The 14,520-nt window shown below is 50.1% G+C and overlaps 2 protein-coding genes across 2 annotated transcripts; one reads left to right on the forward strand and one right to left on the reverse strand.

Annotated features, from left to right (window-relative positions):
• Nucleotides 1–146: 146 nt before the first annotated feature.
• On the forward strand, nucleotides 147–9,329 carry TGME49_232560 (hypothetical protein). Its single transcript, XM_018780330.1, has 7 exons — nucleotides 147–535; nucleotides 1,261–2,221; nucleotides 2,807–2,841; nucleotides 3,459–3,522; nucleotides 3,692–3,864; nucleotides 4,445–5,562; nucleotides 6,200–9,329. The coding sequence occupies exons 1-7, from the start codon at nucleotides 476–478 to the stop codon at nucleotides 9,255–9,257; spliced, it is 5,469 nt and encodes a 1,822-aa protein (XP_018636812.1). The 5' UTR covers nucleotides 147–475; the 3' UTR covers nucleotides 9,258–9,329.
• A 588-nt stretch (nucleotides 9,330–9,917) lies between these two features.
• On the reverse strand, nucleotides 9,918–13,748 carry TGME49_232580 (propionate-CoA ligase; the record flags this gene model as incomplete). Its single annotated transcript, XM_002368086.1, has 5 exons — nucleotides 9,918–10,524; nucleotides 10,824–10,976; nucleotides 11,289–11,622; nucleotides 12,006–12,971; nucleotides 13,343–13,748. 5 exons carry the CDS (start codon nucleotides 13,746–13,748, stop codon nucleotides 9,918–9,920), a joined length of 2,466 nt encoding a protein of 821 aa, XP_002368127.1.
• Between the last annotated feature and the right edge of the window lie 772 nt (nucleotides 13,749–14,520).

The raw sequence follows: 14,520 nt of genomic DNA on the forward strand, positions 1-14,520 counted from the left end.
GGATCGTCTTCACGTGGCTCACTGGGGCCTTGTCACTCTGCGCCTCAAAGCAAGAGATCGCGTGTCTTGTGCTTCAGCTCGTTCGTCCGTGGTTCCCGAAGGCTTGATTCTCCGCAAAATCTATTTATCCTCGGATGGTCCTCTTTAGGTTTGAAGAAGAGAAAAACGAACTTTTTGTGTCATAACTCCTCTTTCGTAATTTATGAGGACTAGTTTTTCTTCTCCACCCCCCTCCGTCGTTGACGAATGCCTGGGGGCGGCTTGGTTTTCAACTTCCCTACTGTACGCAGATAGTCTCCATCCAACTACAAAAGTTGTCCACCGTTGAGTTTCCTCCTCCCCTTTGCACGCATGTTTCATCGTTTGAGATCTTTGCATGGATTGTGTTCACAAAGTTCACCCGGCTATTCCCGTAGCCCCGTAATTCGACACCGGCGGCGGGTGCCGGAACGTCTGCCGTTGTCGCAAACAAACAATGGCGAGTAGTACGTCTCAGGCACCGTCATCCAGGTCGTCGTGGAAGCGACATTTTGAGGTAAGTCTCATTTGCCCGACGGTCTTAGGGTGATGGCCTCATTCTAACTCTGGTTCACGTAGAGGAGATCCGTGAACAACTGTCACGCCGCCCGCAGGTCCCCGCTAACCAGTATTATGGTGTGTCCTTGCTGGCTTTTTCATAGATACGCGCATATGAATTATTCACTGGATAAATAATACTAAGTGTCCAAACATTCCACAGGAGTTTTTGTGGTCTGCGTAGGGTGGTACAATTTCAGTGGCGGTTCTTTCCATGGCTACGGCAACAGCTACTCCATTATAATAGATGGTTCAGGCGAAAGGCTTCTTGATTTATTGGCTTGTCCTTCGAAAAACAGTTTTTTCCAGCATTCTCTGTGGCACTGGATGTGTCGAAGTGTGGGCTGCGGTTCGCTTTTAGCGGTGAGCTAAAATGCTGTGAGATAACACTGAGCTGTGGTCCCTGTGACCTGTTAATTGTGTTAATGTATTCAAGTCATTCACTTGGTGTGGACACAGTTGTCTACGTTACCCATTAAGCGCGCTGACTTCCAGTAAAGGTCGTTCCCTTTCGTCTCTATGTAGCGTCACTTCCCCGGTCGCTGCATTCCGACCTGCACATAGAGGGACACTGCACCTTTTGGGAATGTAATTTGTCTCACAAGGACACTTCGTGGATCCTCCACCATCGTACGTTGTTATACAAAGCTTTTGCTGGTTTCTGTCGACTCGTCGTTCTTGCAGACGGCCCTCCAACGGGCGACAGCTTCCGCAGACAAGTTTCTGCAGTGTTCATCCAGGGTTCTCCTCAGCAGCAGGGAAAACGCACCTTCGGTTCGAGGCCCGTCGTCCTGCACAGACAGCGTATCTCCTCTTAGTGTAGTTAGTTTCCCGAGGCAGTGCGGCCTACCTTCGGGGGATGCTTTCTTTCGAGGAAGGCCACCGGGGAACGCAGCACAGGGGGGGTCGAGTTGCGGCAAAAATGCCAGTTTTGGCTATCCCCTCGTTTCCGGCACAAAGGAAGCCAGCGTATCTGCCGTCCACAGCGATTTCATTTCATACGAGGAGACGAAGGCGCTTGCGCGCTTCAAAGGCAGAGGACGCGAGTATATCCCGCCGAAATTGACAAAGGATGGCGGAGTGCTCTTTGGCGGCTCCGGTTCGAAGGTCACTTCGCAGATGAAACGGCAGTTAGAATGCGTCACAGTGGTGACGAAACGGGAGAAGGTGAACAATATTTTGGATCTGACAACGGAGGCATCCCAGCGCACCCTGAGAAATACAGATCTTCCTTTATGTCAGGAACCTGATTTAGGGAGTTTGTACACCAAACAGCTGAAAGAGATTGAGAACGCGAAGGAGTGCCTCAAAGACATACATGTCCAGAAACCGTGGCAAACCTGGCCACCAAAGGAGGAGACGCTCACTCTCGTGCACCACACTGCTTCTCGAAATCCACTCTCACCCTTCACAGAGCTTCATGACCCCATCGAGAATCGAGAGTATGCAGACAGCTGGAGATGTCCTGCACCACCCTCTCTTGGTTCCGGTTTCCGGTATTCGGAACAGTCAGGTTTGAATTCGCCCACTCCGTCGGATGCCATGGCTTCCTGGTTCAAACACAAAAAAGCCGACGAAACACATGACGATTCTGCTCAAGAACTCTCCAACTTTGTGGCTCTTTTGCACACCATCTCAGAAGAATGTAAGGCTCGACACCTAGTCACGCCAAGAAAGGAGGGCATGCATTCGACAACAGTACAGGCAGACAGCTGTCGCTGAAGACTCCCGAATGGGGACAAGTCAGTTTCCAAGCAAAGCGTGAGGATGAAAGTTAAACAGCCACAGAGTTTACCGACACTGGTACTTCCTCTGTATCACAGCATTCGATAAAAAATTCGCTTTCTTTTAATGTAGAACGCTCCCCTTGCGCGACGTGCCGTTTGAGCCACCGGAAGGGTTTCGCCGCCGTGACATAGGTAGAGGCATTTAGCGGGCTGAAAAGATAACGCGGAGGCCTAAATAAGTTGAAGAAACCTGTGTTTTTCGTCGCTGGCGTGTCTTCGTTGCCAAGAGAGACCGGCATGAGAGACCGTGACCCTCGACAGCCTCAGGGTGTATCGAAAATGCGTCGAACCGAGTCTATGTGTGATGGAGCATCGTTTTCAATCCGTTGCTCGCATTAATTGCCTTCCTTTCATGAGAGACTTGTGCGTCTACAAACGTTGTGATGTGTCTATTTTCATATATCTGAAAATTCGTGTTTTCTGCGCTTGCATGTGCTTCTCAGCAATGAAGCTGCCACCACCGAAAAAAAAGGTTCAGGTTAGCGGGCTCTGCCGTTTCTCCAGACGCAGAGATATTTGACAACATGTATATCCTCGCAATCCAAGGTTTATTGCGGCGGGTTGGACGTAGAAGTCGACCAGAGCATTGCCGCGGCCATGAGAGAGTGTATTGGGGCAAACTGTAACAGTCCCATCAGACTAAATTGCTCACTTTTTTGGACAAGAGACTCTACGTTTTTTGCTTTATTTGCGCAAGTGAATTCAGGAACATTTCTGAAGAGCCGTTTCTTTCGCTATCGATTCAGCTGCCGAGTACCGAAACACCTAACGTTGCATGTTCTTTTACTTTCGTCCCTTCATAGCATCCACCTGCCAGACCGGTCTATCCGTCTGGCCGATCTATGCAGTTGTGTAGCTGTTTGCCAGGGTCCTCCTGCGGATCTATATGTGGTTCCTCCCGTCTTTCTGAATCCTACCGTTGTCTATCTGTGTTGACAACGCACGGCAGTTGTTCAGCTGTGACATAATCAATCCTTGTACGTTTTTTACCCACTTGACTCGTCAATGTTAAGGAGTCCTTTGTTTACAGCTTGCACTGAAAAATCGTAAAGTACACTCTATCGCATCCTAGCTGTGTGCCACACTTGTTTGCAGACGCCCACGAACCCCCTTCACCCCCTGTTGATCAGGGACACAGCCGGAAGTGCGGATGCTTCAGGTGAGCGCCAAACGTTTTTGAAGATCAAAAACTCCACGTAGCCTACCGGGTGGTCTTGTCACCTTTGTAGGTGCGCTGTCTCTCCTGGTTGACCAGGGAATCTCGATACCACCCATCAGAGGCAGCCTCCGCGTCTGCGTAAACTATTATGCTCGACTCGTGTACTCAGGGGCCCCCCAGCCAGTGGTCTTGACTGTTGTGCGGCAAGAAGGATTGAAGGCCAAGCTGGAAGCAATTGATGGAGACGCCGTTAGTGCTCGGGCTGCTCCTGCCGCAAAACGCAAAAATGAGAAAGAAGCAAGTGTACAGACAGCCGATCCGCCTCCACAGCTGAAGCCCACGGTAAGTTGGCCGCGTGCTGGTGGTGCGGGGTCAATCACCTGTGACAAGAAGGCGCTTGCCTGAGAAAACGGCCGAGTGCATAAGCATACATGTGTATATATGTATGGATATATGGTAGACTTTCTTTTGGTCGAAAATACACGAGAATGGGTTATGTTTTATGTAGTCATTCGTTCAGGTCGGTGCAGTGGAGGTAGAGCATATTAGAAGAGAGCAACAATCGCCCTCTGATAATGATTGTGTTTGTGTTTAGTAGCGAGACCCCCTCATGTCTGCAATGGCTGAAACGTCCCCATACAATACCAGGATTCGCGTGTTGCGTTGCTGATCTGTACTTAGTCATTTGGAAGTGAGTGTCTTTGCTCTGTCACTATAGAATGCTTCACTAACATCCTTTCTTCGGTGACGAAAAGGGTTATCAGACCGAGGATCCTAAGAAGAAAAAGATCACCAGTCGCCGAGTCTCTATAGGGCGAAACGGTGCTGATTAACGTAACATCATAAAAGCTGACGCTGCATTACTCTGCACTTTACCGTGGGCAACAAATCACCTGTGTCTTCCAAACCTTTGGTTTTGCAGGAGGCGAAGTCGAAAAGTCCGCCCACGAGTGCGCCCAAGGGTCCGAAAATTTCCAGAACACTAACAGACTTGGCGGTCTCGGAATCGTCTACGTCTGAGTCGGAGGCTTCGCCAAGACTTGTGCCCTTGTCGCAAGCAATGGAGCCTGTCGCCATTGTTCCAGCAGAACTGTCTGCCGCAGCTCCTGCGGCGGCGACTTCGTCAGGTGTAACGGAGTTGGGAACTCGCTCTCGGACTCCTAGAAGGGCGAGTCGGATGGAGCTTCGTCGAAAATCGATACAGGATATAGAACGCGCCATTGCGGAACGGAAAGCGCGAGACCGTTACAACGAATACCTCGACCTGGTTAACGGTTTACCGCGACGGTGTCTGCCGCAGCTGAATGGCGACGAAGAGGACGACTCAAGTAGTCGCAACCTACGACAGAGTGAACTGTCTGTGGACTTGCCTCCATGGCTATATTTTCTGGACACTCACACCACGCTACCAGAGCCTGTGGGCATGTCCACGGTGGTTCCAAGCGTGATGGTGCCTCGACTGCAAGACGCAGCCTTTGAGGAGGATGAGTTGTCGGCCGAAGATCTTCCGGGGTTCGCTGCATTCGAGCAACTTACGAATCTCTTTGCTCCCGGATTCAAGGAATTTTTATATCCGGAGTACGACCCCAGCAGCGCGTCCCCGATGGCCATTCCCATGATCCAACTCGTCGACCCTGACAAGGTCAACGTGTGGCAGGAGGTTGCGGAGAACGCCCTGCACGAGGAATGGGAACTCACTCAGAGAGAGTGGGGAACCCCGCTGCAAGCTGAGATCGAGGCATACCAGAAGCTTGAGCGGAAGCTTTTCGCCAGGAGGAAGAAGCAAGCTCGTCAACGCGTTATCGCGGAGCGCAAAAAAGATATCAACCAGGACGTGGATCTCGTGCAACGGCGACTGCGACAAGATATTCAGCAACAGTACGACGAATTTGTGTCGACTGAAGCGCCGCTACAACAGTCCATGCAGCATGAGCTAAATAAGGGCCTTCGAGCGATCGGAAGCTGCCGAGGCGGAAGGCGAGCCTGGGCAGTTTTTAACCGGAGTATCCGGAGTGAGGCGACGCAACGCAGAGAAGCAAGGTAGGCTTTTGCCCGACGTGCAACGCATGTGCGCCAGAAAACGCCTCTCCTACTTCAGAGACGCCACATCTTTGTATGGAGCAGAAACTTGCCAGTCCCGAGAAGATCGAGGCATCTCGTTTTTGCCGCATTAGATCAATTTGCACGACATGGTGTCTCCTGAGGACAAATGTGTGTGTGCAACTGGAGTGCGCTGTGACAAATATGTTCAGGAAGATCGAGTACTCACATGCGTGGACCATACGACTGAAAGTGCACATCAGTGTTTAGACTAAGGTGTAGTTGCAAATGTCATTCCCGGAGATCGGTGCGAAGAAGAGTGTCACCAGGTGTGGCCCTTTTTTGCGGACTGCCGTAGCAGGGGGCACGAGAAACAATTGGTCTAGTGCCCCATAGCAGCGGTTTAGGTTTCTTTGTTGCAGTTGCTTCTCGATGTATCCGGCATTTCCATTTTGACGACCACGCCAGCTTCTGTGGCTTTCAACCTTACCGGTTTATAAAGGAGAAAATGGTAGGACCATGCCACTGGAAGCGAAAATGTACGAGTCACGGTTTGGGGAGTAGGCTACCATTTTCATTGAGAAAGTGTGTATATTGCCTCTTCCCTTTGTATGGTTGTCACTTTTCTTACGCGCAGTCCAAGCTACAAAAGACGGCTGGAAGAAGATGCCTTCGGCTTCGTTCCTCCTCCGGCTGTAGGGCGACGATGCGGGAGACAGGCGACTAGAGCAGGACGTGGCCGAATGCCTGGCGGGCATGCCCGTGCCTCTGAAACTGTCTCATCTCAAAAAGGCGAAGACAAATCCACTGCAATGGGGGACCGTGGTATAAAAGGAGCTGGAGGTGCTGGGCAGAGGCGTGAGCCAATCGAAGATGAGTCAAGTTTGACTAGCGAGGAGATGGAAAATCAAGCCGTCGACCTTTTACGACAGCGTGACCTGGACCGCATGTTACAGGATGCTGCATCGCAAATTCGTCCCGATTTCGGCAAGCGTGTCGCCTCCCCACCTGCCAAAGTGGAGCAGACCCGGCTCTCGTCTCCAGCTGACGGTTCTTTGCAGCAGCATGATGCTGACAATGGTTTCCATGTCCGGATGCTTCAGCAGCGCATGCGTGCGAGTGAGGTAGCCACTAAGATAGAAAACACGAGTAGTCTTGTCGCATATGGAGAGGTTCCATCCCAAGTAAAGGAACTTTTTGGACACGGAGTAAATCGTCTTCCGAACTCTGCTGGTAGTGTATCAGAAAATGCCTTCGTTGGGCTTCTGGGAAGCCACATTCCGCATGAAGTGGGCCCCTCCACTGTCAGCGACTCGAAGACGAGAGGCAGTTCTGCGGGCAGGCTCATCTGTCAGGCTTCCCAGAGCAAAAGCGCGTCAAGCCAACTCTGTATAGGAGGATCGGATCCTCTTAACGTGGATGGGAATGAGCGGAGAGATTCACGTTCGGGAATCGCACAGGGGCTAGAACGAGTACCCACCCCCACGGAAGCCGACAGCGATTTCGAGGAAGCAAACCGAGATGAAGATGCCTTTTGCCCACTTCCAACGTTGGGGCGGCACATTGATGCAAGCGACTATGAAAGACAGCCTGAACCCATGGAAGTCATAACGTCAAAAGATGCAATAGATGTGACCTTGCATTCAGCGAACCTCCGGGACAAACAATCCTGTCGATGGACGCAGGTGCCGAGTTTGCCGTGTGACGAGCATTCTTTCCACGAAGAGCCAACACAAGAAGAGCTTCAGGTTGACTGTCATGTCAGTCTTAATAGGCACGATTCGCACGACGAGGCACAGACAAGTTCTCCATCATGTCGTTCGGGAAAGGGCCGTTTACTTTGTTCTTGGTCGGCGATCGGAGACAGCGGCAATGATGAGAATGAGGGAAAATGTCGTTCTATGTGTGAGAGTGGACACGCTGTCCGCTGTGTGGGTGCAAGACGTTCGGGCAGGTGTCAGGCCTCCCGCCTGTCGAAGATTGACAAAGAATGCGACGCAGACAAATGTGGTTTCGATGCAACAAAGGATGGCACTTCATTCAGTCCACGATCTTTTCAGACCCTCATTAACGAGGAAAAACAGGGGCAAATCCCCCATGCGAAAGGCAAGAGATTCGGGGAGACCGCTTCTGAACTCGACGAACCAGGAACAAGCTCGGTGGCGCATGAAGGTGTTTTTGATTCTCCTTCCAGCTACATCAGTACTATATCTCCTCGATCTCCTCGAGGACAGCAGGCGCTGGTAAAAACAGACAGTTTCCAGTCAGTACCAAGGAAGCATGCATTTTCTAAGGAAGACGTGAGACAGTGCCCTGGACAGCGTCAAGGATCTCCCGTCCCCAGAGATCTCGGCAAACTAGAGCACTCCTTACAGGAGAGTAGTGAGGTTGTTGAGGTCACTCGGAGAGGTACGACAAATGCGCCGGGTGAGGAGCAAGGGGTTACATCCCGGTCTTCTGTGACCACGGAATCAGACTTCAACCACCAGAAGCAGTTGCTCTATAAACAGAAACCCCACCTTCGATCGCTGTTTAGGCCCCTCAGCGCAGAAAGGGTCCGCCGACCTTCTAAATTCCCTTGGGACGACGAGGTCATCCCAACTTGCCGTGCCCAAGGAGAGACCCCTGTGCTGTCTCTTGGTGAGGACCCCTCGTACGCAAAAGATAATCTCTGTAACTTCAACTCTTCTCCCCGGACGCGTGAAAAATCTAGAACCGAACGTGGTGCATCAGTAACGAATAGTTTTTGTGGAACATCCGGAAGAGAGACACCTCCTGGTCAACAAGAGTGGCCATGCATTCACCATTCTCCCCAGCGTCAGTCCCAGCCTTTTCTGAGACGGGGTTGTGGTGAGGGAGGCGGAAGATACCACAAGAGACACGAGAGCAACCGAAAGCGTCCTCCCGTCAGAAATGAACTGACTGTCTCACCAAGGAACCAAACACAACTGGAGGTATGCAATTCGGCCGAAACTGTGTCGGGTTTGAAACTATCTCCATTCAAAGAGGAAATTGGCGTCGGTAACTACAGGAAATCGTCACCTCGTGATGCAGCTACCGTATTCGATATTCAATCATCGCGTTCTGCTTCTGATTTATGTACAGTGTCAATTTCTGGAGGATCAGCTGACAGTATGATCGACTTCCCAGTGCTGTGGCCGAGCATCCGTTCCCTCTATAAAAGCTCCGAGTGTTCGCGACGTTGCAGAAAGTCTCCATCTGACAGGAACCCGCTTGTGTGTATCGACGAAGCCAACAGATGGGACGGAACACAGGATCGCAGCAAACCCCACGAATTTCTGAAGAAAGGAAGCGGCAGATGTGCAGGACAATCCAAGCAAAAGGAGGAGTCGTCTGCTACCAGCAGGCCTACGACACCCCGGCACGCGTCAACCGCAGGAGGCGCGAGCCCCCGTGTGGAACCTGAGGATATTCTTTCGGCGACAGGAGAGGGAAGAACACGGGTGTGTATGCGATTCGAGAAGGGAGAGAGGAATTCTACACCTGGCAGTCAATCAGTGGCGACAGAAAGAGCTTCTTCTGGATCCTTGAAGCGTTCGTCAAGTGAAGACGCAGGCAGACGAGCAGGAGAGAAAGATAAAGTCCCGTACACACGTTTAGTCGACTTGTCTTCCCATTTCCAACGTCCGCGTGTGCGGTGGGGGAATCCAATTTCTCAGGCTTTTTGTGAGTAGCATTGCTTAACTTCGTGCTCGTTAACATATTCAGTAGTGCCTGGAAGTGTACACTTGTGTCGACACGTGTCTTCAACATCCGATAATAAAACATCCGCACAGATGCAATTTGTACCACGCATGCGTTGCACCGGTTGAACGGTGAGAGGCTGTTCGAAATTGAAACGAAGAAGTTGTAGAGAGCATACACACAAATATATAAATATATGCAAGCTCTCCCTCACGCACTTTCGAACTTGAACTTCGCATGTAAAAAGAAGGCACAAGAACGTCAAGGGAGGTTGAGGGACAGGATAACAAAGGGTCGTTGCCGACGGGAGGGTGTGTGCAGGACAAAAAATGAGTATAACGGAGAGGGACGGTTCTTCCGATACAATGACGACGCCAGGAGTCTTCAAAAGATTATTGATGAGAGAAGGAAATATTTCACTGGTTTCCTTTTTGATACAGCTGAAGCAAACCGGGCCAATCAAAGGAATCAGCGCAGATACCGAAACATGTTTCGTTCATTTTGCCTCCACTGAGGCTTGCAAAAACGACCTTGGAAAACATCGTTGAACAGCGCGGATACCTGTGGGTTCGTGTGACATGTTACCTGTGCCGGTCTCCACTTCTTTTCGTTCAGACTGTGCCGTGCACAAGTGAGTTCGATTGTGGTTTTTACTTATCTTCGACGTCCTTTACAGTTACAGGATATCCATTCCTCCACATGCAGTGATTCTGTCCAACTGACCTCTCTTCAACACCTAGTTGTTCCTTCACAGCTTGCTTGAGCTCTGAGAGAGCAGATGGATCGTCGATCGTAGGGGGTACAGAGTACCGATGCCCTTCGAGAATTAGTGTTATGGTTTTTCGTAGTGTCTTTCCTGACCTGGTGTGTGGTAGCTTCTCTACTATGACACATGTTCTGAAGCATGCAAACGGGCCAATACGCTGGCGGACATTGTGAACTAACTCTTCGATGACTTTGTTCCTTCTTTGTTGCTGTTCATCCTTACTTTGACGAGGCGATTGTGGACGGAGAATAACCACAGCAACAGGAACATGACCTTTCATGGCGTCGGTGACGCCAACAACTGCAGCACTGGCAACTTCTGGATGTTTGGTGAGGACCTCCTCGATTGACAAACCGGAAATACGATGGGCGGATACGTTGATGACATCATCAGTTCTGCCTTCGATATGCAGGTACCCGTCATCATCAAAATGTCCACTGTCTCCTGTATCGTAATATCCTGGAAAACGCGACAGATATGTGCTGATATACCTGGACGAACGCAAATAGAGTCAAACACACTTGACCAGAATATGCACATGGTTGCGCGCTTACACATCGACATATAGTCCTGCAGGCATACACATAGAGCGCATGTGTAGGTGGGTACGTTTAAGTCGAGTCCCGTGGGTCAGTGGCTGAGGAGCAAACCCCAGTACGAGACTGGGGTTCACGGGGGGTCTGCTGCAGTTGTTTTTCTAGTTCTATGGTGCCCGGGCTATTTTGAGAGGACTTCACGTCTTACTCCCGGGTCACGGTTTTCCCTTCGAAAAGGGAATTGGATATTTTACCTGTTGTCGTTCTGATAAAGACTCTTGAGTGATCCGGGAGGCATTGGCAACTTCACAGCGATATGCCCGGTCATCTCATCTTCCACTTCTTCGCCGTCGTTGTCCAGGATTCGGAGATCCCAACCGGGGCAAGGTTTTCCGCAGGAGCCTTCCCTGGGGGAAAAGCTTGAATAGATAAGATAAAGCGACTGCTACTAACAAGGAAAAACAATTTTTTGGGCAAGTTACTGCCGACATGCCGGACGAGGTCTCCGTCTCTCAGCCTCTCTCATGTTCGCTCCCTTTCGTAGTCTATATTTGTGCCTATCTTTTTCTCCCTCACTATTTGTTCCGCTTTCACCCTCCTCGCTATATCCCTCTATCTCAACGCTGCCACAACCCTTTAATAGTGACAAGGTTCAAACTGATGTCACAGAGATGGTGATGAACAGTCAGATTACGTTGGTACTGAACGAGTTTTGTTACCTGAGGGGAGTGTAGTCATCTTCGCTGAACGGCTGGCCAGCCATAAGGCAGGTCATTGGCCAACCAGTTTCAGACTGCCACCAGTGGTCAATTACAAGAGGTGGAGTACGGCTAGGATATGCCGTGGCAAATGTGTCTTCAAGGGCGTTTGTAAACCAGCGAAACGTGGCGTGGTCTGTTCGCTCGCCGACCAGGTAAACAGTCCGCAGCCGCGACAGATCGTAGGCTCTCAATCTCTCCCCGTGTGGATCTGCAACCCTTATATTTCGGAGTGCAGACGGTGCGGTAAAGATTTTTGAAACGCCGTACTCGCTCGATATTCTCCAAAAGGCACCTGCGTTGTGTCGAGAGAAAAAGTCACTAGATTGGGTGACCGGGCAAGAGCTGAGCGTCTTCCTACAGAGAGAAATCAGAGTGGCTGTTGGCTCGTACAAATACGTATTTGCGGCGACAAAGCACACCTGCATTTGAGTGTCAACTATAATCATCAAGCGAAACAGCTACTACTGAGGACACGGGCAATTTTAGCAGTAGCAGCAATAAGTTACCATGCATCGAAAAACATTCCCGTTGCTTCAGGTGGGTCGCGTTGATCTTCAAACTAATCTGACTGAATATCGGCTTCACCACCAAAGCTAGGCATGGTAATGCTTGACGAGAGACGACGGTGCTGTCTTACAGAAGTAGCTCAGAACCATATACTTGCTACTGGCTTACCCGCATCCTTTGCCATGACCGGTTTTCCTTCGTACATGACAGATGTTCCACCGCCAATCAATGTTCCATAAACCATTATGGAGTGACCAAGAACCCAGCCAAGGTCCGACGCACAGAAAACGGTATTCCCGGGTCTGATTCCATAAATTGCTGAGGCAGTATAGTGACTTGAAACACACTGGCCAGCGTGATCGCGGACAATACCTTTTGGGTCCCCAGTGGTACCGGATGTGTATAGAAGATATAGAGGATGATTAGAATCAACTGGAAGGATATCACACTGGCCAGACCCGCTTTTGATGAAACAGTCCCAGTCAATATCACTGCTCTCCAATGTACATTCATGCTGAGATCTCTGGAGAATAACCTTGAACTCTGGTTTGTGAGATGACAGCTGCAAGGCATGTTCAAGACCCTCCTTGTAAGGTACGATCCGCCGGGGTTCAATGCCACATGAAGCCGCTATTATCGCTTTCGGTTTTGCATGATCAATGCGGGTAGAGAGCTCCTGGGTTCCAAATCCTCCGAAAGTAACGGCATGCACGGCGCCGATGCGTGCGCAGGCAAGCATGGAAATAGCTGCTTCCGGTACCACTGGCATATAGATCAGAACCCGATCACCTTCATGAACTCCTGCCTTTCGCAGGGCGTCAGCAAGGGCGCTGACCCTCTCCAGGAGTTCTCCATACGTGATTTTCTCCTTTGATCCCGTAGAGGGGGAGTCATAGATAATCGCATAGGCACCAGCTCGTCCATTGTGGACATGCGAATCGACAGCTTCGTAGCAGGCGTTGACGTGACCTCCTGGAAACCACCGGTAGATCGGAGCATCAGATGAATCGAGAACTGCCGAGAATGGCTTGAACCAGCGAACACTTGCAGCCTGCTGCCTCCAAAAACCTATCGGGTCTTCCAGAGATTCCCTGTGCAGTTGATCCTGGAGACATTCCGACGGAGGGTAGTTCTCTGCAGAAAAACGGGAGCCGACAAGCTCACAAACCTGGTAAACAGGAAGAATGAGGCCTGTCTGAAATCTTCTTTGTAAGTCACCCCCAGTCACCCTGTATTGCAGATATTTTTTCTCTTCCAATATCATCTGAAGAAGAGGGCCGGAAAAGCGTGGAGAAACTACGTGAAGCATCGAGGAGGCAACGCATCCTTGGCAGGCACCAAACAAAGACCACATACAAAGTATTTCACTTGACAACGAAGAAAGTCATAAGTTCTTCGTGTCAAGCTTCAGTAAGCAATCAACTTCATAATAAAAACCGTATGCGTGGTTTCAAATAACGGGTGCAGAACATCAGCAATTGCAAACTGTTTTCGTTAGAACGAACCGTGAGCTTTGGAAACAAAATACCGGAATGAAGAAGTTGCCCCACAGGGCGCAGAGAGCTGTTGGTCAGGAAGCCTAAACAACCATCCGGGGTCGCTAGGAGTCTTAATGTTCCATTGAGAAAGCGACGCGTTCTTTCTTTCCTTGAAATCGCTTGGACACGCAGCTGAGGAGATGTAAGATGAAAAAGACCGAAAAAGGCAAGTCCGAGAGAAACATGGGTACGTTCCCTTTGATGAAATTATGGTCCTAAAAGTCCCACTTCTGAACGGGGGCGGTACCAGTCGTTTTCCACTTATTCCAGATCGGCAATCTAACTTTGGTTTCCAGGAAAAACCCTGCTGCTCTGCCGAGCTCGCGGTATAAACTCTTCGTAGAGTATCTCGAAGAATCTCCCTTTTACACATGGCTGTCCCACCGAAACAAGCGTAGTGTCGACAGGTAATTTGTAGCACTGAAAACATGAAATATTGCCTGTTACGTCTATTTTCTCCTGTTAGGGTTTTTCTTGCATGCAAACACAATGCCCTGCACACGTATGACAGAATGCCGTTGATGTTTATTGCCGCTCGTAATAAACACCGATGTGAAGCATCGGACGTAAACATAGAATACCAACTGGCGAAAACAGAAGGATACTAGCAAAGAAATGCCAAACGGGAGAACAACAAAAGCGAAAAATTCAAGTTGACTCTCGGAACTGACACGACTGCACCTGAATCGCATGAACCTTGTTCGCGTGCTGACTATGTTACCCTGTTGCAAGAGCGTGATGTAGCATCTCTCCCTGGCAGCATCGGTACTACAGTTGTGTCTCGATTTCCAGAGAAGGTCTTCAACTCAACAGATGCTCAGGCACGCAGCTTGTAATTAACGTAAAACGGTTTCAGTGGAGTTCGTCGGGCACTGTTCTCACTTGCTAGAACGCCTGGATACCACTACTGTCAATCGGAGTTTGCAGATGTGGTCACGCAATGCCTGGGAATACCTTTATTAGCAGAGCACTCCCATGCTGCAGACTTAACAAACGCGTTTTGAGATACTGTCTCTCAAATGTGCGAGCTATACCGCCAGCGACAGTATCCGGCATATACTACGTCTAAAGCATTCCCACCGACGGAGTGACTAAGGAAGCGGTTATCAAAGAAAAGTTTTCTCGTTATAAATATTCTCTTAAGA

This window comes from Toxoplasma gondii, chromosome VIII (genome assembly GCF_000006565.2).
Source record: "Toxoplasma gondii ME49 chromosome VIII, whole genome shotgun sequence".
NCBI classification, from domain to species: Eukaryota; Apicomplexa; class Conoidasida; order Eucoccidiorida; family Sarcocystidae; genus Toxoplasma; species Toxoplasma gondii.